Source organism: Macaca thibetana, chromosome 1, assembly GCF_024542745.1.
Source record: "Macaca thibetana thibetana isolate TM-01 chromosome 1, ASM2454274v1, whole genome shotgun sequence".
Lineage (NCBI taxonomy): Eukaryota > Metazoa > Chordata > Mammalia > Primates > Cercopithecidae > Macaca > Macaca thibetana.
In genome coordinates, this window is record NC_065578.1 from 195,192,294 (window position 1) to 195,217,680 (window position 25,387).

Consider the following 25,387-nt stretch of genomic DNA (forward strand, 5'->3'; position numbering starts at 1 on the left):
GAGTTTGAGGCAGCTGGGGGCTATAATCATGCCACTGCCCTCCAGCCTGGGTGACAAAGTGAGACCGCATCTCTCAAAACAAACAAAACCCCTCACCATTAGGAGAGTGAAAATACAACCACAGAATAGGAAAAGATAGGCTCATATGCAGAAGATATTACAAAAAAAAAAAAACTCCTATAATAACAAGACAGACAACCCAACAGAAAAAAATAGGCAAGAGATTTGACTACACATTTCATAAGAGTACATCCAAATAACCAACAAACATATGAAAAGATGCTCAGCCTCAGCAGTATCAGCACAGAAAGGCAAATGGAAACCAATTAAGATGATACTATACATCCACCAAAGTAGAGCTGAAAATACCAACTGTTGGCAAAAATGAGAAGCAACAGGACCTCTTACATGCTGTTGGTGGGAATGTAAGTTGTTACTACACTTTGGAAAACTATTTGGCATTATCTCTAAAACAACCAAACATATATTCTACGACCCAGCAATTTTACCACTAAGTATACACCCAAACAAATGTGTGCATTTGTGTACTGAAAGACATGTAAAAGAATGTTCTCCAAACTTCCATCAGCATAGAACAGATAAATCAATTGTGGCATATTCATATAATGGAATACTATACAGCAATAAAATGGACAAATTATAGTTGCAAGAAACATGCATGAATTTCACAAATGAGTTAAGATTTTGCTCAGCAAAAGAAGCCAGATACAAAAACAACAACAAAGACACAAAAAGCCATGAAGTATGCTTCCATTTATATAATGTTCAAAAAACAGAAAACTCCAGAGTGTTAGGACTCAGGATAAAAGGAGCTTCAGGATACTTAATGTGCTAGGTGGTAGTTACATGAATAGATTTGCTTTGTGATAATTCACTAAGCCACATACTTAGGATTTATGTACTTTTCCTATATGTTCTGTACTTCAATTTAAAAATTTTTAAATAGTGAATGGAATAAGGTCTAATAAGCAGGTCTGATATGGCTAATCAGAATTTCCCCAGACTACAAAAAAAAATAGAGAGAATAATGAAGTAGTAAACCAAAGACCTACTGACTGAAAATTTCCTATATTTTTCAAGATGCCAATTGCTCACATCAAGAACATCAACAAATCCCAAGTATAAATATAAAAAACAATCCACATCGAGACACACTGTTGTGACATAAAATTTAAAAAAAAAAAACGGCAAAGAAAAACAAAATTAAAAGTAGTTGAGGAAAAGAAAGAGGTTACCTATAGAGGAACCACAATTAGACTGATGTCTGACTTTGCAACTTCAACAATGGAAGTCAGAATATAATGGAGAATATAATCACCTGAAATAGAATAACTAACAAATGAAGTCCATACCCAGCAAAACTACCTTTGAAGAACTGGCATTAAAAAAAAAAAAAAAGACATTTTTCACAAAGGAAAGAAAAGGAAGAAAGGAAAGAATGAATGAAGGAAAGAAAAGGAAACTGAAATTGTTTTCTATTAACAAACTCTCATTTAAAAACAAAACTGCGGGCCGGCACAGTGGTTCACGCCTATAATCCCAGCACTTTGAGAGGCCGAGGCGGGCAGATCACCTGAGGTCGGGAGTTTGAGACCAGCCTGGCCAACATGGAGAAACCCCATCTCTCCTAAAAAAAAAAATACAAAATTAGCCAGGAGTGGCGGTATGCGCCTGTAATCCCAGCTACTCAGGAGGCTGACAGGAGAATTACTTGAACCTGGGAGGCAGAGGTTGCAGTGAGCCAAGATCATGCCACCACGCTACAGCCTGGGCAACAAGAACGAAACTTCGTCTCAAAAAAAAAAAAAAAAAAAAAAAAAAAAAAAAACAAAGAAAAGAAAAACTGCTAAAGGATGTACCTTCAGTACAAAATAATACCACACAGAAAATGTGTGATGGGAAGAAGGAAAGGTAAGCCAAAGGTATTAGTAAATATGCAGGTAAATCTAAATAAACAACAAACACCAACAGTAAACCAATAATATCTAATTCATGAGAGAAAACAGAATATAACTAAATCCTGCACAATCTAATCATATAAAACTGAACAAGGTATGTTCCAAGTTCCTTTATTCAGGAGAAGCGTAGAAATATTTACTGATGTTTGGCTTTGTTCAATATTCTTGTGAAAGTAGCTGGGGTAACCTCCGGAATAACAAAAATGAATGTCTATCTTACAAGCAAGAAACAGAAACACAATGGACAAAAAGTAAAATACTCAAGTAACTCGAAAGGTAGACTTTATTTCTGTTTTTTAGTTTTGAGACAAATTCTCACTCTGTCGCCCAGGTTGGAGTACAGTGGCGCAGTCTTGGCTTGCTGCAACCTCTGTCTCCTGGGTTGTTCAAGCAATTCTCGAGCCTCGGCCTCCCAAATAGCTGGGATTACAGGCGTGCACCACCATGCCCAGCTGATTTTTGTACTTTTAGTAGAGACAGGGTTTCAACAAACTGGCCAGGCTGGTCTCAAATTCCTGGCCTCAAGTGATCCGCCTGCCTCAGCCTCCCAAAGTGCTCAGATTACAGGTGTGAGCCACCACATCTGGCCTCAAAAGGTGGACTTTGAAAAGGAGAGGAAGGTTAATAAAGATTGGAAACTTTTTTTAAAAAGTAGAAAACATAGAATAGGGGATAGAAACAAATCCAAATATATCAGTACTCACAATAAACGTAAATTCATAAATCTCCAGTAAAACCCCAAAACTGTGAGACCGGATAAGAAAATAAAATCTAGCCATATACTACTCATATAAGTACAAACAAAAACACGAGGACATAAAAGAACTGGAATTCAAATGATGGAAAAAATACACCAGTTTAACACAAAAAAATGGGAAACCTATCAATAATTTAATACAAAAAAATGACATGCAAGTATTTCAAAAGAGCACTCTGGAGGCTGGTACAGTGGCTCACAGCTATAACCTTGGCACTGTGAGAGGCCCAGGTGGAAGGACTGTATGAGCTCAGGAGTTGGAGACCAGCCCTGGCAACACAGCAAAACCCTGTCTCAACAACAACAACAACAACAACAACAACAACAAAATTAAATTAGTTGGGCATGGGGACATACGCCTATAGTCCCAGCTACTCAAGAGGCTGAGGTGAGAAGATTGCTTGAGCCTGGGAGTTTGAAGCTACAGACAGTCATGGTCATGCTACTGCACTCCAGTGTGAGTAACAGTGTGACCTTGTATCATAAATAAAAGAGCACTCAGTTGTGCAAGCATTTTTTCTGAACCAAATAAAGTACTATAATTGAGTCTTAAATTTATTCCACCTTATTCATTCAGCTCAGGTCTTAAGCTCATTAATATCCTTTAGGAATCTGATTCTTTTGTCTACCATACTAGAGTCCCTTCTATCATACAAAAATGTGATAAGCTACTTTACACAAGCGAGTGATTGTTTAAAAGGGTAAAGCCTAGTACAGAGTCATGCAGCACAGTAACAGAGGTATCTTTAAAGGTAAACATCTGTTTGCTTACAGCATGCTTGCTCAAGCAATTACAAACCCATCTTAGAGTACTATTACTTGCATCTTATTTCTTAACTTTATCCAGAAGCCTATCAAGACACATTTTCTCAAATGCTCTGCTGACACCTAGATATTGTCAATAATTTACATGCAACAAATATGCATACACACACATCTGTACATGTACACACAGGCATCTACACATGCATGAACACTTAATCAAAAATACACACACTTACATATATATCATATAATCATAATAATACCATACCTCATAAGTAGTTCCATAATGGCACGTAAATTGGCATTGTCTGTTGGTTTCTGCATCTTGCTCAACATTGGTATAAAATATTACTCCATCTCCAGAGCAGGATACAATCTGTTTATCATTTGTGCAAGGTAAGAACTTTGCACTAAATATGTTTGCTCGGTGCCCTGAACGAATTGTTGTCAAAACCTAAAACACATAGAGAAAGCAGTTAATGGTAACTTATTTCCTAGAAATATTCCTTTTTAATATAATCATAGCCAGTAATATATTCTCATTAACATTATCATCTTAGTGAAAGATTATCACTAGACTGCAAGCTATTATAATTTTAAAAAATCAGAACCTCATATATTTCTTTTGCTCCTGTGAGATGTGAATAAGATGGAGTACCATCAACAGGAACAGTGTCATGAAAATAAAACATGCATATTTCCATTTATTTAGTTTATCTGACTCACTCATAAAATCTCAGTAAATAACAAAGAACTACTTTGGCTGACTTTTGAAATTTACTGTATGCTAAATGATTAAGTTATTCCCTTTCAGGATGACAAAACAATAAACTGAATTTTAATGATTTTCATAAAATCAAAGTAATGAAATGGTACAGATAAGACGCAGCAAAAGTTCCTACTTGGTTTTTTGTCCTTGTGATAGTTTGCTGAGAATGATGGTTTCCAGCTTCATCCATGTTCCCACAAAGGACATAAACTCAGCCCTTTTTATGGCTGCATAGTATTCCATGGTGTGGATGTGCCACATTTTCTTAATTCAGTCTGTCACTGATGGACATTTGGGTTGGTCCCAAGTCTTTGCTATTGTGAAGAGTGCCACAATAAACATACATGTGCATGTGTCTTTGTAGCAGCATGATTTATAATCCTTTGGGTATATACCCAGTAATGGGATGGCTGGGTCAAATGGTATTTCTAGTTCTAGATCCTTAAGGAATCGTCACACTGTCTTTCACAATGGTTGAACTAGTCTACAGTCCCATCAACAGTGTAAAAGTGTTCCTATTTCTCCACATCCTCTCCAGCACGTGTTGTTTCCTGACTTTTTAATGACTGCCATTCTAACTGGTGTGAGATGGTATCTCATTGTGGTTTTGATTTGCATTTCTCTGATGGCCAGTGATGATGAGCATTTTTTCATGTGTCTGTTGGCTGCATAAATGTCTTCTTTTGAGAAGTGTCTGTTCATATCCTTTGCCCACTTTTTGATGGGGCTGTCTGTTTTTTTCTTGTAAATTCGTTTGAGTTCTTTGTAGACTTTGGATATTAGTCCTTTGTCAGATGAGCAGATTGCAAAAATTTTCTCCCATTCTGTAGGTTGCCTGTTCCCTCTGACGGTGGCTTCTTTTGCTGTGCAGAAGCTCTTTAGTTTAATTAGACTCTTGTCAATTCTGGCTTCTGATGCCATTGCTTTTGGTGTTTTAGACATGCAGTCCTTGCCCATGCCTATATCCTGAATGGTATTGCCTAAGTTTTCTTCTAGGATTTTATGGTTTTAGGTCTAACATTAAAGTCCTTAATCCCTCTTGAATTAATTTTTGTATAAGGTGTAAGGAAGGAATCCAGTTTCAGCTTTCTACATATGGCTAGCCACTTTTCCCAGTACCATGTATTAAATAGGGAATCCTTTCCCTATTTCTTGTTTTTGTCAGGTTTGTCAAAGATCAGATGATTGTAGATGTATGGTATTATTTCTGAGGGCTCTGTTCTTTTCTGTTGGTCTACATCTCTGTTTTGGTACCAGTACCATGCTGTTGTGGTTACTGTAGCCTTACAGTATAGTTTGAAGTCAGGCAGCATGATGCCTCCAGCTTTGTTCTTTTGCTTAGGATTGCCTTGGCAATGCGGGCTCTTTTTTGGTTCCATATGAACTTTAGTTTTTTCCAATTCTGTAAAGGAAGTCATTGGTGCTTGATGGGGATGGCATTGAATCTATAAATTATTTTGGGCAGTATGGCCATTTTCACGATATTGATTCTTCCTATCCATGAAGATGGAATGTTCTTCCATTTGTTTGTGTCCTCTTTTATTTTGTTGAGCAGTGGTTTGTAGTTCTCCTTGAAGAGGTCCTTCACATCCCTTGTAAGTTGGATTCCTAGGTATTTTATTCTCTTTGAAGCAATTGTGAATGGGAGTTCACTCATGATTTGACTCTCTGTCTGTCTGTTATTGGTGTAGAGGAATGTTTGTGATTTTTGCACACTGATTTTGTATCCTGAGACTTTGCTGAAGTTGCTTATCAGCTTAAGGAGATTTTGGGCTGAGATGATGGGGATTTCTAAATATACAATCACATCATCTGCAAATGGGGACAATCTGACTTCCTCTTTTCCTAATTGAATACCCTTTCTTTCTTTCTCCTGCCTGAATGCCCTGGCCAGAACTTCCAACATTATGTTGAATAGGAGTGGTGAGAGAGGGCATCCCTGTCTTGTGCCGGTTTTCAAAGGGAATGCTTCCAGGTTTTGCCCATTCAGTATGATATTGGCTGTGGGTCTGTCACAAATAGCTCTTATTATTTTGAGATACGTCCCATCAATACCTAATCTATTGAGAGTTTTTAGTGTGAAGGGCTGTTGAATTTTGTCAAAGGCCTTTTCTGCATCTACTGAGCTAATCATGTGGTTTTCATCTTTGGTTCTGTTTATACGCTGGATTACGTTTATTGATTTGCGTATGTTGAACCAGCCTTGCATCCCAGAGATGAAGCCCACTTGATCATGGTGGATAAGCTTTTTGATGTGCTGCTAGATTTGGTTTGCCAGTATTTTATTGAGGATTTTTGCATCGATGTTCATCAGGGATATTGGTCTAAAATTCTCTTCTTTTGTTGTGTCTCTGCAGCCTTTGGTATCAGGATGATGTTGGCCTCATAAAATGAGTTAGGGAGGATTCCCTCTTTTTCTGTTGATTGGAATAGTTTCAGAAGGAATGGTACCAGCTCCTCCTTGTACCATTGGTAGAATTCGGCTATGAATCATCTGGTCGTGGACTTTTTTGGTTGGTAGCCTATTAATTATTGCCTCAATTTCAGAGCCTGTTATTGGTCTATTCAGGGATTCAACTTCTTCCTGGTTTAGTCTTGGGAGGGTGTGTGTGTCCAGGAATTTATCCGTTTCTTCTAGATTTTCTAGTTTATTTGCGTAAAGGTGTTTATAGTATTCTTTGATGGTAGTTTGTATTTTCTGTGAGATCAGTGGTGATATCCCCTTTATCATTTTTTATTGTATCTATTTGATTCTTCTCTCTTCTTCATTAGTCTTGCTAGCGGTCTACCAATTTTGTTGATCTTTTCAAAAAACCACCTCCTGGATTCATTGATTTTTTGAAGGGTTTTTTGTGTCTCTAACTCCTTCAGTTCTGCTCTGATCTTAGTTATTTCTTGCCTTCTGCTAGCTTTTGAATGTGTTCCCTCTTGCTTCTCTAGTTCTTTTAATTGTGATGTCTGGGGGGTCAATTTCCTGCTTTCTCTTGTGGGCATTTAGTGCTATAAATTTCCCTCTACACACTGCTTTAAATGTGTCCCAGAGATTCTCGTATGTTGTATCTTTGTTTTCATTGGTTTCAAAGAACATCTTTATTTCTGCCTTCATTTTGTTAAGTACCCAGTAGTCATTCAGGAGCAGGTTGTTCAGTTTCCATGTAGTGAGCGGTTTTGAGTGAGTTCCTTAATCCTGAGTTCTAGTTTGATTGCACTGCGGTCTGAGAGACAGTTTGTCATTTCTGTTCTTTTACATTTGCAGAGGAGTGCTTTACTTCCAACTATGTGGTCAATTTTGGAATAAGCATGAAATGTGGTGCTGTGAAGAATGTATATTCTGTTGATTTGGGGTGGAGAGTTCTGTAGATGTCTATTAGGTCCACTTGGTGCAGAGATGAGTTCAATTCCTGGATATCCTTTTAAACTTTCTGTCTGGTGGATCTGTCTAATGTTGACAGTGGGGTGTTAAAGTCTCCCATTATTATTGTGTGGGAGTCTAAGTCTCTTTGTAAGTCTCTAAGGACTTGCTTTATGAATCTGGGTGCTCCTGTATTGGGTGCATATATATTTAGGATAGTTAGCTCTTCTTGTTTAATTGATCCCTTTACCATTATGTAATGGCCTTCTTCATCTCTTCTGATCTTTGTTGGTTTAAAGTCTATTTTATCAGAGACTAGGATTGCAACCCCTGCCTTTTTTTGTTTTCCATTTGCTTGGCAGATCTTCCTCCATCCCTTTATTTTGAGCCTATGTGTGTCTCTGCACGTGAGATGGGTCTCCTGAATACAGCACACTGATAGGTCTTGACTCTTCATCCAATTTGCCAGTCTGTGTCTTTTAATTGGAGCATTTAGCCCATTTACATTTAAGGTTAATATTGTTATGTGTGAATTTGATCCTGTCATTATGATGTTAGCTTGTTATTTTGCTCGTTAGTTGATGCAGTTTCTTCCTAGCATCGATGGTCTTTACAATTTGGCATGTTTTTGCAGTGGCCAGTACTGGTTGTTCCTTTCCATGTTTAGTGCTTCCTTCAGGAGCTCCTGTAGGGCAGGCCTGGTGGTGGCACAATCTCTCAGCATTTGCTTGTCTGTAAAGGATTTTATTTCTCCTTCACTTATGAAACTTAGTTTGGCTGGATATGAAATTCTGGGTTGAAAATTCTTTTCTTTAAGAATGCTGAATACTGGCCCCCACTCTCTTCTGGCTGGTAGAGTTTCTGCCAAAAGATCTGCTGTTAGTCTGATGGGCTTCCCTTTGTGGGTAGCCCGACCTTTCTCTCTGGTTGCCCGTAACATTTTTTCCTTCATTTCAACTTCGGTGAATCTGACAATTATGTGTCTTGGAGTTGCTCTTCTTGAGGAGTATCTTTGTGGCGTTCTCTGTATTTCCTGAATTTGAATGTTGGCCTGCTTTGCTAGGTTGGGGAAGTTCTCCTGGATAATATCCTGCAGAGTGTTTTCCAACTTGGTTCCATTCTCCCCGTCACTTTCAGGTACACCAATCAGACATAGATTTGGTCTTTTCACATAGTCCCATCTTTCTTGGAGGCTTTGTTTGTTTCTTTTTACTCTTTTTTCTCTAAACTTCTCATCTCACTTCATTTCATTCATTTGATCTTCAATCATTGATACCCTTTCTTCCAGTTGATCGAATCAGCTACTGAATCAGCATTCGTCACGTAGTCCTCGTGACATGGTTTTCAGCTCCATCAGGTCATTTAAGGACTTCTCTACACTGGTTAGTTTAGTTAGCCATTCGTCAAATCCTTTTTCAAGGTTTTTAGCTTCTTTGCGATGGGTTCAAACTTCCTCCTTTAGCTCGGAGAAGTTTGATCACCTGAAGCCTTCTTCTCTCAATTCGTCAAAGTCATTCTCCTTCAAGCTTTGTTCTGTTGCTGGCGAGGAGCTGCATTCCTTTGGAGAGGTGCTCTGATTTTTAGAATTTTCAGCTTTTCTGCTCTGTTTTATCCCCATCTTTGTGGTTTTGTCTATCTTTGGTCTTTGATGATGGTGACGTACAGATGGGGTTTTCGTGTGGATGTCCTTTCTGTTTGTTAGTTTTCCTTCTAACAGTCAGGATCCTCAGCTGCAGGTCTGTTGGAGTTTGCTGGATGTCCACTCCAGACCCTATTTGCTGGGTATCAGCAGTGGAGTCTGCAGAACAGTGAATACTGCTGAACAGCAAATGTTGCTGCCTGATCGTTCCTCTGGAAGCTTTGTCTCAGAGGGGTACCCGGCCGTGTGAGGTGTCAGTCTGCCCCTACTTGGGAGTGCCTCCCAGTTAGGCTACTCGGAGGTCAGGGACCCACCTGAGGATGCAGTCTGTCCGTTCTCAGATCTCAAACTCTGTGCTGGGAGAACCACTACTCTCAGTAATAACTTTTTATTGGTGGATTTATCTTCTTAGTTGTGCTTTCCTTGGATCAATGTACTATGAGTTATTCTGAAAACACCCTAAGGATAATGCCCTAGAGAGGCATAATTGCCAGAGTAACTTAATCTGAGATGAAAATAACACACTGATAACTGCAATGATTACTAAACGTTAAGGTGGTCTAGTTGTAACATCTATCACTCTGCTGATTACCAGGTTATTTTGACTAAATAGCTGGCCAAAGTTGGAGTCTCTTTCCTTCTTTATCATGTCACGTACAACACTCCCAAAACGTGAAGCTTGGTCCAAAAGTATCCAGACAGTAGAGGATGGTTTCTTAATCCCTTGGTAAAAATAACCCTCTTTCAAACCTGACCCACAACCCTGTCTGAGGTATCAAATATACAGATTTATATACTCCTTTTATTAAGATTTATTGGGCTCCAACTACATGACAGGTAAATAAATAATGTTAAGTGTTGAAGATGCAAAAAGAAAAAAAAAATTGTCATTATCTCAAAGAAGTTGTCATCTAAGCACAACATGCAAACAAATAGAGTTATCCACAAGACAAGAACACAGATGAAGGAGTGGCTACATGTGTCTAGGAAACGTTAAGAGAAATATCACAAAAAAGAGCTGAGATTTGAAGGATGAATTTTAAATTTACCAAGTAGATGGGAGATACCTGAGAAAGCAGGTGATCTCAGAAAGAAAGAAGAGTATAAGCAAAAGCATACAGTAATGGAAACATTTTAAGCTCTGAGGACAACAAATGGCTGGCTGAGGCCAAATCAAGAAAAATCATGTACACAGTATATACTTGGGATTTATTTTACAAAAGATACTGCAAGACCAACTCTGGGATTCCTTCTCTTTCACCTATGCCATAATGGGGTACTCTAATGGGACTCCGCAGTATATGATGGGGAGTCTCTATGCTATATATAATTAAAATATAATTGCATTAATAAGGAATATCCTCAGCCTCTTAAATCTACTTAAAAAAAAAAAAACTAAGTGTTTCAAAATTCTTATTTGCAATAAATTAATGTTCCCACAAAATCATAGGATCTACAAATAATCCAACTATAAAAACAGGTAATATTTGACTCACGGTCAAAAAGCTTCTATTCCTATATAATGAATCATTAGTGTTTTAAAATTTTAAAAAGCCCTATAAAGGCTTATGATAATAATAATTTTTTTTCAAGATACCAGCTCTTGCTCTGTCATCCAGTCTTGGAGTGTAGTGGTGGAACGCCTGGGCTTAAGTGATCCTCCTGCTTTTCCCTCCCGAGTAACTGGGACTACAGGCATGTGCCACCATATCCAGTTAACTTTTAAATTTTTTGTAGAGACAGAGTCTCACTACATTTCCCAGCCTGGTCTTTAACCCCCAGCCTCAAGCGATCTTCCCACCTCATGTCTCCCAAAGTGCTGGGATTATAAGCGTGAGCCACACGCTTGGCCTATGATTATAATATTTAAAAAGAAAATCTGACTAATCATTTCTCAAGCTGGAAATGAGAAAAAGTAATCATTTTTTCAAATATACATATTCTATTGGAAATCGTACATCAAAGGAATCGTCATATCTTTAAAAATAAGCAAACAGAACAGGTCTTTTAACAATCATTCCTTTGGTACCCAAGTGATTATTTTGTATAATGTAAGAGTTAAAATTCTGAATAGTGATCATCAAAAAGCATTCTACATATATATTATTCCAGGAAATTTTTTCTATTATAAGAAAAGGGGGCTAGGCATGATGGTTCACGCCTGTAACCCCAGCACTTCGGGAGGCCGAGACAGGTGGATCACTTGAGCTCAGGAGTTCGAGACCAGCCTGGCCAACGTGGTGAAACCCCAACTCTTAAAAAAATACAAAAACTAGCCGAGCATGGTGCCACACACGTGGTAGTCTCAGCTATTCGGAAGGCTGAGGCAGGAGAAACTCCTGAATCTGGGAGGCAGAGTTTGCAGTGGGCCGAGATCACGCCACTGCACTCCAGCCTGGGCAGGAGCAAGACTGTCTCAAAAAAGAATAATAAAAAAGAAAAAGAAAAGGGTTACCCTTGTAATTACTGACCTAAGAGAATTAGGATTTGAAAACATCAAGCTTTTTTGCTAAGCCAGGACAATTAAGTAAAACTTACTGAAATAAAACTATGACCTATTAAAGACAGCCTCAATATGAACTTCTTTTTCGGCTGACAGATGATACACACTTACTTAAATATCTTATTGTTTAAATGTGGAAAAACAAGAAATAAACAATTTATTCCATAAAATTGAAAATTTTAAACTTTGGACTGCCAATACCATGTTTCCACTGATACAAAAATAGTTGTATACTTCCCCTATATATGAACTCAGAAGCTAAGAGCCAATGAAAACCAGAACATAATCGTAATTAAAACTCATACGTTATCCCAGCTTATTGACCTGTATATCATGAAGCATTTCACTAGAACCTAGCCACTGTTTGTAAACTGATAAAAATCCAGTTTCTTAAACTACTTAGCTGAAGATTAGATTCTGTGAGCCTAAAAGAGTAAGTCTTAACCTGTAAGATCCAGCTTCAAACAGCCAGCCAGGCCCATTCATACATCACTATATAACCTAAATTAATAAGACAAAAATGTTTTAAAACGTTTTTAGAAACAAATATAAAATATTAATATTAGAAAGGACTTTAGACATTATGACTCTCTTAATTTATGAAGAAAAAGGCTAAGGAAAGTTTAAATAACTTGGTCAGAATGGTAAAAAAAAAAAAAAAAAAAAAAAAAAACCAACATATAAATCTATATATGCCATTATAGTAATCATAATGTAATTTTAAAATTTTCATGGAACTCTTCTTCATTCAAAGACCTAAATATTAATGAAGTAAATTTTACATTGCAATAATACCAAGAAGTAGATAGAAGTAAGACTACTGTGCCACTTATCAAATTATCTCCTCTCAGCTCCAAATTTATCCTTCATTTTTATAGATTATGCAATGGAACTGAGTCCTTTAAATATTTTTGCTTTGCCAGTTGGCATAATGTTAAGCTTTGTCAGTAAAAAGCACTGAAAGGATAATGCAGGAAAAAGGAGTTTGCTTCCTATCTCTAATGTGAGCTCCTGCAACCATGCACAGTTTTTCCAGTGCCACGGTCTTCCAGTGTGGGCAGTTTCCCCAGCACCATAGCACCAGAGTCCTGCAGTCAGTTTCACCAGGGCCCACCTGCTGAATGAACAGTGCAACACCCAACAGCTTCTCCTGCTTCATTTCCCCATGTCCCCAGACATTTTGTAGCATACTACCTCTGATGAGAAACCTCTCCTTAAAAAGTATTTCTCAGTGCCCTAGAGAGAGGTGTTCCAGCAAGTTCCAGAGGGGAATTCCCAACAAGTTACACTAGCATGGTATCACAGAGACTTCTCTGCCATCCAGTGAGCCATGACACCCTCTTTAATAAGGTCTAAATCTCAGCACTCAGCAAGGGGGTCTCTTCTTTAGCGTGGTTTATCTCAGTCCCAGGGTTACTGGCAGTTCATAGTATCTGTTATTTCTTTATTTTATAGAGACCTCTTTACTTTTTAGTATACAAGCCTTTATTACTCCAATCTCCTGATATAGTTAGTAATTCTTTTTATTACACTTTCCCTATTGAAATTACTGTGTGGTTTATCTGACTAGAGCATGACTGATACAATCACCAATACACGGTTGCTACTACCGCAAAAAATTAAAAGCTAGAGTACATTTTTGGAATCACTATTAAAAGAATAGATGTTAAAAGACTTAAAGATATAGGAAATTTGGGCCAGTCGTGGTGGCTCATGCCTGTAATCCCAACACTTTGAGAGGATAAGGCGGGCGGATCACTTGAGGTCAGAAGTTCAAGATCAGCCTGGCCAACATGGTGAAACCCTGTCTCTACTAAAAATACAAAAATTAGCCGAGCATGGTGATGCAACAGATCCTTGGGAGGCTGAGGCAGGAGAATCACTTGAACCCAGCAGGCAGAGGTTGCAGTGAGCCAAGATCACACCACTGCACTGCAGCCTTCCAGCCTGGGTGACAGAATGAGACCCTGCTGCAAAAAAAAAAAAAAAAAAAAAAAAAAAAAAAAAAAAAAAAGATACGGAAATTTAAGACAATCAGGAGAGAAAAACGTTATCATTTGAGTTGGGAGGCAGCTAGGAAATATACATATTCCTATTCTTAACTAGAACTTTAAATGATGTGTTGAATGTTTAAGATCTTACAAATTTTAAAATAACTAGTCATATTTCCAAAACAGAAAATTTCTCATTTAACTGTTATATCAAGTGTAAAGAACATCACACACTTTCCTTTTATTACAATCAGTCGGCTGTTTATAGCTTTATCATTCAGTATCTAAATTTCTCTGAAATCATCCTTGTAAAGGAAACATTCTATGGATATAATGGACTGCTATTTGAAACAGTAATTAAAGTTATTTGAGAGTTAGAAAATTATTTAATTCTTAGATATCTCTTGCCTTCTAGTGAGGGGGTTTATTAGCTTATGGTAATTTTTTCCTTCATTGAAAGCATTTTAATTTTCTCAATACCTCAAGAACTATTCACACAGCCATCATTTGGTTGTTTTTGTCTTTAAGTTTTAAATGTAAATTTTCTAAAAGACTAAATTTCAAACTTTTAAGAAAATGAAACAATGACCAAAGTTGGCAGCTTTATCCACACTACTCTTAACGTTAAAATAAATAACTTTTTAGACTGTTAAGATAATATATTAAGGTTACACATAAAAGTAATTTTCTCATTAACTCATACTTTATATATGGCACATTTTCCCCAAAAATGTGTTATTGAAATAATGTCACTTGTACCAATTATTATCCACTTAAATAAACAATATATTTAAATTTTCTAGAGCCCAAGGCTGAATAAAATCTTCTATTTCCCTAAGTAATCTAAGAGACCCACATGTACCTAAGAACCTCTAAATTATACAATAAACTTCAGCAAAACAGGGAGGATATTTTATTATAAATGCCCATTCTATGTTTGTTTACAATTACTTCATTTCTGCCTTCTTGATTTTTTTCTCTCATTAAATTACAGAGTTTTTAAACTACTTTACCTTTCTGCTGTAAGGATTACTAATTACTAATTTGGTGTCATCTGAGCCAGATAAAATATATTCTCCAGTGTCATTCCAACAGATTGTATTAACCTAAAAAGAAAGCACAAAAGAAATATAAGCAAATTGGACATAAAAGAAAATATGCCATCTTTCACTCACCTGGTGGTACAAAACTTTTACCACTAATGAGGTTATATGTTAAAAAGTATTTAACATAGGGGTGTCCAATCTTATGGCTTCCCTGGGCCAAAGTAGAAGAAGAATAACTGTCTCAAGCCACACATAAAATACACTAACAGTAGCTGATGAGCTAAAAATAAATTGCAAAAAACATCTCATAATGTTTTAAGAAAGTTTACGAATTTATGTGGGCCACATTCAAAGCTGTCCTGGGCCTCATGCAGCCCACAGGCTGCGTGTTAGACAAGCTTGATTTAACAGTTGATGTATTAAAAAAACAAGTTTCCAGTTTCCAGTTCCACATGTAAGAAGCTTAGCAGTTGCCACTCCATTCTAACAACAAATAAAAAGATAACAGACTGTAAAATAAATAACTGATCTTGGATCCTTCAGAGAGGCAAGGATACAGGACAAAATGCTACCTCCTAGATTGGAGAGACGAACAGGTAAACACAAGGAGTCTTGGCTTACCGGAGCACAGACTCATGAGCAGAAACCTCTGTGAGAAACAGGGCTAGGGTAGGAAAACCTGAACTATAATTGATGCATTGTTGGAGGTTCAGAAAGCGTAACTCTGAATGTTAAAAACTCCAGGGAAGGCCAGGCGCAGTGGCTCACGTCATAATCCCAGCACTTTGGGAGGCCAAGGCAGGTGGATCACCTGAGGTCAGAGGTTTGAGACCAGCCTGACCAATATGGCGAAACCCCATCTCTACTAAAAATACAACAATTAGCCAGGCATGGTGGCATGCGCCTATAATCCCAGCTACTCGGGAGGCTGAGACAGGAGAACTGCTTGAACCCAGGAGTTGGAGGTTTCAGGGAGCCAAGATCATGCCACTGTACTCCAGGCTAGGCGACAGTACAAGATTCTGTCTCCAAAAACAACAACAACAACAACAACTCCAAGGAACCCAGTCATGGGGCAGTGGGGTACGACGCAGAGGGTGTTTTTGTGATTTAATTTTAACTTCAGAGTTCAACCAGATTTTCACAATAAATTTCAGATTAAAATAGTCTTCCAGCAGAGGGAAGGAAAAAGAAACCATTTTGAGTATCCCAGAGTACTCTGCCGTTCTTAACAAGATCTGCCCTCAAGAAGAGCTATTAAACCACAGCCTACCCACTGAAGTTTTATCAGAGCCTAACTGACCTAGGCAAAGAGAAATACCTAATTCCAGCCTTCCACATTGGGGAAAGAAAAGACATAATTCCAGCCTAAGCTACTAACCTGTTCCACCTCAGTAGGGGAATAGGAGGCGCGGATAATCCCTTGTGAAGCCCATAGTCCAGACGCATAGGCTCTTTAAGAGACAGAGACCTAATCATAGGCCTGTAGCACACTTCCTCTCCTCCTACACTTTACCAGTAAATTCCTAAGGACCGATTTATATCATTACTTTTAATCAGTACTTCATGTCCAGTTATTAAGAAAAATTACAAGCCATACTAAAAGGCAAAAATACAACTTGAAGAGATAAAGTCAGCATCAGAACCAAATATAGCAGGACTGCTGGAACTGTAAGACCAGGAATTTGAAACAACTATGATTAGTATGCTAAGAGTTCCAATGGATCAAGTAGACAGCATATAAGAAGAGATGGGCAATGTCAGCAGAGAGATGGAAATCTTAAGAATAAAAAGGAAATGCTGGCAATCAAAAACAATGTAACAGAAATGAACAATGCCTCTGATGGGCTTATTAGTAGACTAGACACAGTTGAGGAAACAATCTCTGACCTTGAGGATATATCAATAAAAACCTATAAAACTGAAAAGCAAAAAGAACAAAGACTGAAAACAAGCAAAACAAAACATAATGTCCAAGGAATGTGGGACAACTACAAAAGGCAGAACTCATGCATAAAGTGAATACCAGAGGAGAAGGAGAAAAGAACAGAATATCTGAAACAATGACTGATAATTTCCTCCACACGAATGTCAGAAACCAAACCATATATCCAGTAAGCTCAGAGAACAACAATCAGTATAAATACAAAAAGAACTACACCTAGGCAAGCATTTTTCAAACTGAAGAAAACCAAAGATAAGAAAAAATCCTGAAAGAAGCTGGAGGAAAAAACATTATTTATAGAGGAGCAAAGATAAGAATTATATCCAACATCTCCTCAGAAATCATGTAAGCAAGAAGAGTGAAATATTTAAAGCAGTAACAGAAACAAAACATTCCCTGCAAAATTATCCTCCAAAACTAAAGGAAAAATAAAGCTGTTCTCAGATAAACGAACATTGAGGGAATCTGTTGCCAGCAGACCTACCTCGCAAGAAATTATGGAAGGAGTTCTTTAAAAAAAAGGAAAATAAACATAGGTCAGAGACATATATCTACATAAAGAAAGAAGGAGCACCAAAGGAGGAATAAGTGAAGATAAAACACAAACTTTTATTTTACTTATTCTTAATTGAGCTAACAAATTATTTTATTGTTCAAAATAATAGCAACAATGTATTTGATCACCTATGCTTATATCTAGCACATATATAAAAATATGCTTATGAGTACTTACACATAAGTGAATAACAGAAATAGTACAAGGTATAAGATGGAAGATTTAAAATTATTTTGTACTCACACTCCCTGTGAAGCATTATAGTGTTATTTGAAATAAAGTGGACTTAAATTTGTTGTATATGTATATTGAAAACTTTAGGGCAACTACTTAAAAAGTTTAAAAAATAAGTGTAACTAATAAATACTAAGGAAGGAGAGGAAAAAAACTATATGAAATGCTCAATTAAAACCACAAAAGGGCCGGGCATGGTGGCTCACATCTGTAATCCCAGCACTTTGGGAGGCCAAGGAGGGCAGATCACTTGAGGTCAGGAATTAGAGACCAGCCTGGCCAACATGGTGAAACCTTGTCTCTACTAAAATATAAAAATTAGCAGGGTGTGGTGGCGGGCATCTGTAATCCCAGCTACTCGGGAGGCTGAGGCAGGAGAATCACTTGAACCTGGGAAGTAGAGGTAGCAGTGAGCTGAGACTAAACCACTGTACTCCAGCCTGGGTGGCAGAGTGAGACTCCATCTCAAAAGGAAAAAAAAAAAAAAAACCAGAAACAAAAAAACACAAAAGGCAGAAGAATGGAAAACAAAAATAGGAACAAAGAACAAAGACAAAAAGCAGAAAACAGTAACAAATATAGGAAATATTTATCCAGCTATACCAGTAATCACTTTGAATGTCAATAGTCTAAATTAAAAATTATTATTATTTTTTTTTTTTTGAGACAGAGTTCCGCTCTTTTGCCCAGGCTACAGTGAAGCAGCGCGACCTCAGCTCACTGCAACCTCCACCTCCCAAGTTCAAGCAATTCTCCTGCCTCAGCCTCCCGAGTAGCTGGAATTACAGGCACCCACCACCATGCCTGGCTAATTTTTGTATTTTCAGTAGAGCCAGTGTTTCGCCATGTTGCCCAGGCTGGTTTCGAACTCCATACTTCAGGTGATCCACCTGCCTCAGCCTCCAAAGTGCTAGGATTACAGATGTGAGCCACCACACCTGGCTACTTTTTTTTGTATTTTTGAGATAGAGTCTCGCTTCATCGCCAGGCTGGAGTGCGGTGGTGCTATCTCAGCTCACTGCAACCCTCCACCTCCCGGGTTCAAACAATTCTCCTGCCTCAGTCTCCCAAGTAGCTGGGATTACAGGCATGCGCCACCATGCCTGGCTAATTTTTTGTATTTTTAGTAGAGACAGCACTTTGCCATGTTGGCCAGGCTGGTCTTGAACTCCTGACCTCAGGTGATTGCCCGCCTCGACCTCCCAAAGTGCTGGAATTACAGGGGTGAGCCACCGTGCCCAGCCTAAAAATTAAGAGAGACGGTCAGGGTGGATCAAAAAACAAGATCCAAATATATGTTGTTTACAAGAAATCCATTTTAAATATAAAGATCCATATGGATTAAAAGTAAATGGATTGAGAAACATATATCATACTAATACAAATTAAAAGAAAACAGGAGTAGTTACATTAATTTCAGACAGACCAGACTTCAAAGCAAGAAAAAGTATCAGAGAAATAACAATAAACAGGTCAGTTTCCCCAAGACAACATAGTTTCTGCATCCCTAATATGTATGTGCTTAACAACAAAATATCAAAATATGTGAGACAAGAACAGTAAGAACCCTTAGATCTATAAGGAGAAACAGATGAATCTAGTATGATACCTGAAGACTTCAATTCCCTCTATCAGAAAAAGACAGATCTAGCAGGCAGGAAATCAGTAAGGACACAGTTAAACTCAAAACCATCAATTATCTGAATATAACAGACATTTATAGACTACTTCATTCAACGACAGCAGAATAAACAGTCCTCTCAAGCTCACATGAAACATTTACCAAGACAGACCACACTTGAGCCCTTAAAATACACTTCATCAAATTTAAAATAAAAATCAAACAGCGTCTACTCTTAGACCACAAAGGAATTAAGCTAAAATCAGTAACAGAAAAATAACTGGAAAATCCCAAAATACACAGAAGTTCAAAATAACACATGGGTCAAAGAAGAAATCTCAAGAGAATTTTTAAAAGATTTTGAATTCAATGAAAATCAAAACAAAGCGAATTAAAATCTGTGAGGGGCAACTAAGTAGGTCTCAGTGGAAATCTTACAGCATTTCTGAAATCCAAAATGCTTTGAGCATCATGTTGGCACTCAAAAAGTTTCAAATTTTGGAGCATTTCAATTTTTCAGATTTTCAAATTAAAGACACTCAACCTGAAGAAGATTTCCTGCTAATATCAAAAACAAGGCAAGGACGTCCTCTCTCACCACTTCGTTTCAACACCATACTTTAAGTCCTAGCTAATGCAATAAGACAAGAAAAGGAAAGAAAAGCAAAGGGAAAGTATAAAGATTGGAAAATAAGAAATAAAACGGTCTGCAGATAACAAGATCATCTATATGGAAAATAAAAATTTAAAAACCCTCCTGGAGGCTGGGCGCAGTGGGTCACACCTGTAATCGCAGCATTTTGGGAGGCCAAGGCGGGCAGATTATGAAGTCAGGAGATTGAGACCATCCTGGCTAACACGGTGAAACCCCGTCTCTACTAAAATTACAAAAAATTAGCCAGGTGTGGTGGTAGGTACCTGTATTCCCAGCTACTAGGGAGGCTGAGGCAGGAGAATGGTGTGAACCTGGGAGGCGGAACTTGCACTGAGCCGAGATCGCACCACTGCACTCCAGCCTGGGCGACAGAGCGAGACTCTTTCAAAAAATAAAAAAAAATTTTTTTAAAACCCTCCTGGGACTAATAAGTATTGTAGCAAAGTAAAAGGATAAAAGGTTAATATAAAAAGTCAATTATTTTCCTGTATGCCAGAAATGAACAAGTGGAATTTGAATTTTAAAACACAATACCATTACATTAGCACTCCAAAACAAGAAACACTTAGGTATAAATTGAATAAAATATGTGTAAGATTTCTATGAGGAAAATTATAAAACTCTGGTAAAAGAAATCAAAGAAATAAATGAAGAGCTATTCCATATTAATAAATAGAAAGATTCAATATTCTCAAGGTGTCAATTCTTCCCTACTTGTTCTACAGATTCGATGCATTCCTATCAAAATCTCAGCAAATTATTTTGTGGGTACTGACAAACTGATTCTAAAGTTTCAAAGACTCGAGCTAGCCAACATATATTAAGGGAGAACAAAGTTGTTCTTCTCAAGCTCACATGGAACATTTACCAAGACAGACCATATTTGAGGCCTTAAAATACACTTTAACAAATTTAAAAGAATGAAAATCATACAGTGTCTACTCTTAGACCACAACGGAATTAAACTAAAATCAGTAACACAAAGATAAGCGGAAAATCCCAAGATAGCTGACACTATCCAACTTCAAGACTTATTATAAGGAGCCTGTAATCCCCGCACTTTGGGAGGCCAAGGCAGGCAGATCATGAGGTCAGGAGTTCGAAACCAGCCTGGCCAACATGGTGAAATCCCGTCTCTACTAAAGATACAAAAAAATTAGCTGGGCATGGTGGTGCGTGCCTGTAATCCCAGCTACTCTGGAGGCTGTGGCAGGAGAATCACTTGAACCCAGGAGGCAGAGGCTGCGGTGAGCCCAGATCATGTCATTGCACTCCAGCCTGGTAAGAGGCCAAGATTCCGTCTCAAAAAATAAATAAATAAATAATTTTTTAAAATTTTTACTGTAAGACTACACCAAATAAGACAGTATGGTATAATGAAACAGAATTCAGAGCCCAGAAACAGACCCACATAAACACGATCAATGGACCTTTGACAAAGGAGTAAAGTCAATACAATGCAGCTAGTCCTTCCAACAGATGGTGCTGGTACAACTGCATATTCACATGCAAAAAATAAATTAAAAAAAAATCTAGACACATAACTTAAACCCTTCACAAAAATTAATTCAAAATAGATCACAGATCTAAACATAAACACAAAACTATAAACCTCTGAGAACATAGGAAAAAAAACTCAGATGACCTTGGGTATGGTGATAACTTATTAAGTACAACACCAAGGCAAGATCCATAAAAGAAATCATTGATAAGCCTGACTTCACTAAAATTAAAAACTTCCACCCTGCAAAAGACAATGTCAAGAAAATGAGAAGACAAGACACAGACAGGGAAAATACTTGCAAAAGACACATCTAATAAAGTGCTGTTATCTAAAATACATAAAGAACACTTAAAACACGACAATAAGAAACAATCTGATTATGAGCCAAAGGCCATAACAGGTACTGCAGCAAAGAAGATACACAGATTGCAAACAAGCATATGAAAAGATAATCCACGTCCTATGTTATCAGGGAAATACACTACATACCTATTAGAATGGCCAAAATAGAGAACACTGACAACATCAAATACTGGCAAGGATGTGGAGCATCAGGAACTTACATTCATTGCTGGTGGGAATGCAAAATTGTACAGTTACTTTGAAGGACAGCTGGTGATTTCTTATAAAAACTAAACATTCTCTAAATGTACAATGCGGCATGCTCCTTGTTATTTATCCAAAGGAGCTGAAAACATATGATCACACATACACCTGCACACGAACGTAAACATATGTCTACACAAACATCTGCCCACAAACGTTTATGGCAACTTTACTCATAACTGCCAGTTTTTGGAGACACCCAAGATGTCCTTCAGCAGGTGAATGGATAAACTGTGGTACATCTACAGAATGAAGTATTATTCAGCGCTAAAAAGAAATGAGCTATTAAGTCATGAAAAGATAGAGGAAACTTAAATGTGTAAGTGAAAGAAAAACAATCTGAAAAGGCTACATACTATGTGATTCCAATTATATGACATTCTGGAAAAGGCTAAACTATGGAGACTATAAAAAGATCAGTGGTCATCAGGAGTTCGGAAGGTGGGTGAAAGATAGGTAGAGCACAGAAGTTTTTTTTTTTTTTTTTTGAGACGGAATCTCGCTCTGTCACCCAGGCTGGAGTGCAGTGGCGGGATCTCAGCTCACTGCAAGCTCCGCCTCCCGGGTTCACGCCATTCTCCTGCCTCAGCCTCCCGAGTAGCTGGGACTACAGGCACCCGCCCCCACACCCGGCTATTTTTTTGTATTTTTAGTAGAGACGGGGTTTCACTGTGTTAGCCAGGATAGTCTCAATCTCCTGACCTCGTGATCCGCCCACCTCTGCCTCCCAAAGTGCTGGGATTACAGGCATGAGTGAGCCACCGCACCTGGCCATCAAGCACAGAAGATTTTTAAGGCAGTGAAACAACTCCACATGATACTATAATGGTGGATATATATCATTATACATTTGTTCAAACTCATTAGATGTCTGAAACCAAGAGTGAGCCCTATTGTAAACTATGGACTTTGGGTGGATTATGATGTATTAATGTAGGCTCATAAAGTATAGCAAATGTACCACTCTGGTGGAAGATGCTTATAATGGAAAATGCTATGCAAGTATGTGGGCAGGGGATATATGGGAAATTCCCATACCTTCCTCTCAATTTTGCTATGAACCTAAAACTGCCCTAAAAAATTAAAAATAAAGCATTAAATATTGACTATCATTTAGTAAACACAATGTTCTGATATTTTACAATGAAATGTCAGAGCCACTAAGTTTCATTGTGTAAATTTACTTATTTGAATTTATTTAGTATTCACGGGCATAAAACCAGATCACCTAAAATAAAACTAGAAAAACCTATTACAAAACTACAGTAATCAAGACTGTATGGTACTGGCAAAAACAAAGACATACAGATCAATGTAATGGAATTAAGAGTTCAGAAATAAACTCTTCCATTTATGGTCAAGTGATTTTTAACAAGAGATCCAAGACCATTCAATGAAAGAAAAGTCTTTTCACCCAATGGTGCTGAGACAATTACATAATTGCCACTAAAAAAAAAAAAAAAAAAAAAAAAAAACTTGGACCCCTACTTTATACTATATAAAAATTAACTGAAAATACATCAAAGATCTAAACAGAAGAGCTAAAACTATACAACTCTTAGAAGAAAACAGGTATAAATCTTCATGATCAGTGATTAATCAAGTTTCTTAAATATGGCACCAACAGCCCAAGCAAACAGCAAAAAGATATTAGACTTCACCAAAATTAAAAACTTTTGTACATTAAAGGACACTATGAAGAAGGTGAAAAGACAACCCATAGAATGAAGGGAAATATTTGCAAATCATATATCTGATAAGAGTCTCAGAATATACAAATACAACTCAACAACAAAAAGACAATTAAAAATAGATAAAATATTTAAATAGACATTTCTCCAAAGAAGGTATGTAAATGACTCATGTGCACATAAAAAGATGCTCAACATCATTAGTCATCAGGGAAATAAAAACCAAAATCACAACAAATTACCACTTCACATCCATTAGGATGATTATAATTTTTTTTAAAGAAACAGAAAATAACAAGAGTTGGCAAGGGTGTCGAGAAACTGGAACCCTATATGTTGCTGTCAGGAATGTAAAATGGTATAGCTCTTTGGAAAACAGTTTTGATACCTCCTCAAAAAGTGAGGTATCAGTTTACCATATGACCTAGCAATTCTACAACTAGGTATACAGCCAAGATAATTGAAAACTTACAATACACAAAAATTTGTACACAAATGTTCACAGCAGCATTATTCATAATTGCCAAAAAATGGAAACAACCCAAATATCCAACAACTGATGAACAGATTAAATGTGGTATATCTGTACAAGGAAATATTTATTCGATCATGAAAAGGAATGAAATACTGACACACACTACAACATGGATGAACCTTGAAAACATTACACTAAGTGAAAGAACCCTGACATTAACAGCCAATATTGTATGATTCCATTTATATGAAATGTCCAGAATACACAGATTGGTAGAGACAGAAAGTATTAGTGATTGCTAACTGCTAAATGGAGGCGAAATGGTGACTGATAATTGGTACTCTTTTTCGTATGATAAAATTAGTGGAATTAAATAGTGGCGATGGCTCCACAACTTTACAAATACAGTAAAAACCACCGAATCGAACACTTAAAATGGGTGAATTTTATAGTATGTGAGCTATACCTAAATTAAAAAAAAAATAAATGTCCACTTCTAGTCAAGATGTCAGCACATGGACCAGATTTATCATCATGCTTGTAACAACTAAAAAAGAGCAAAACATACATTTTTTAAGTGTAGAAGAAACATTTACTGATAGAGATGATATTCTGGGCCACAGAACAAATCTTAATGTATTTAAATAAAAGACCACAAGTCATTGAAAGTATGTTGTCTGACCAAAATGGAATTAAATCAGAAATCATTAACATAAAGACACATTGGAAAACTAAGAAATAACAGATGGCCACAGAAATAACAGATGGTCAAAGAAGAAATTACAAAACAAATTAAGAAGTATTTTGAATTCAATGAAAATAAAAATGCAACATATCTCAATTTATGGATTACAGCTAAAACAATATTTAGAAGAAAACTTACAGTACCAAAAAAAACCTCTATTTTAGAAAAGACAATGGTCTCATATCAACGACCTCAGCTTCCACTCAAAAAATTACAAAACAAAGAGCAAATGAAACCCAAAGTCTGCAGAAGACTCAAATAATAAATATATTAGCAGAAATCAATGAAATAGAAAACAGAAAAACAACGGAGACAATTAATGAGAACAGAGGTTGGTTCTTTGAGAAGACAAAATTAACTAGCCTCTAGCCAAACTAATCAGGAAAAAACGTGGAGAAAATATTACCAGTATCAGTAATGAGAAACACAGTAACATACAATACAGATTCTACAACTATTTAAAGACATAAGGGAATATTATGAACAATTTTATGTCAATAAATTCAACAATTTACATAAAATAAATTCAGTGAAGCACACATATTAAACAAGGT

The 25,387-nt window shown here is 37.1% G+C and overlaps 1 protein-coding gene across 11 annotated transcripts in view; it reads right to left on the reverse strand.

Annotated features, from left to right (window-relative positions):
* Nucleotides 1-25,387, reverse strand: part of DCAF6 (DDB1 and CUL4 associated factor 6) — a 141,409-nt gene that overhangs the window by 95,713 nt on the left and 20,309 nt on the right. For all 11 annotated transcript variants that reach the window (XM_050768300.1, XM_050768238.1, XM_050768289.1 and 8 more), the window contains exons 3-4: nucleotides 14,769-14,861; nucleotides 3,770-3,955 (exon numbers count right to left, since the gene is read on the reverse strand). Coding sequence is in view for 6 of the 11 variants with exons in the window: in XM_050768238.1 (XP_050624195.1) it covers nucleotides 3,770-3,955; nucleotides 14,769-14,861 (279 nt within the window). In the remaining 5 variants the exon portion in view is untranslated. The remainder of the gene's footprint in view (nucleotides 1-3,769; nucleotides 3,956-14,768; nucleotides 14,862-25,387) is intronic.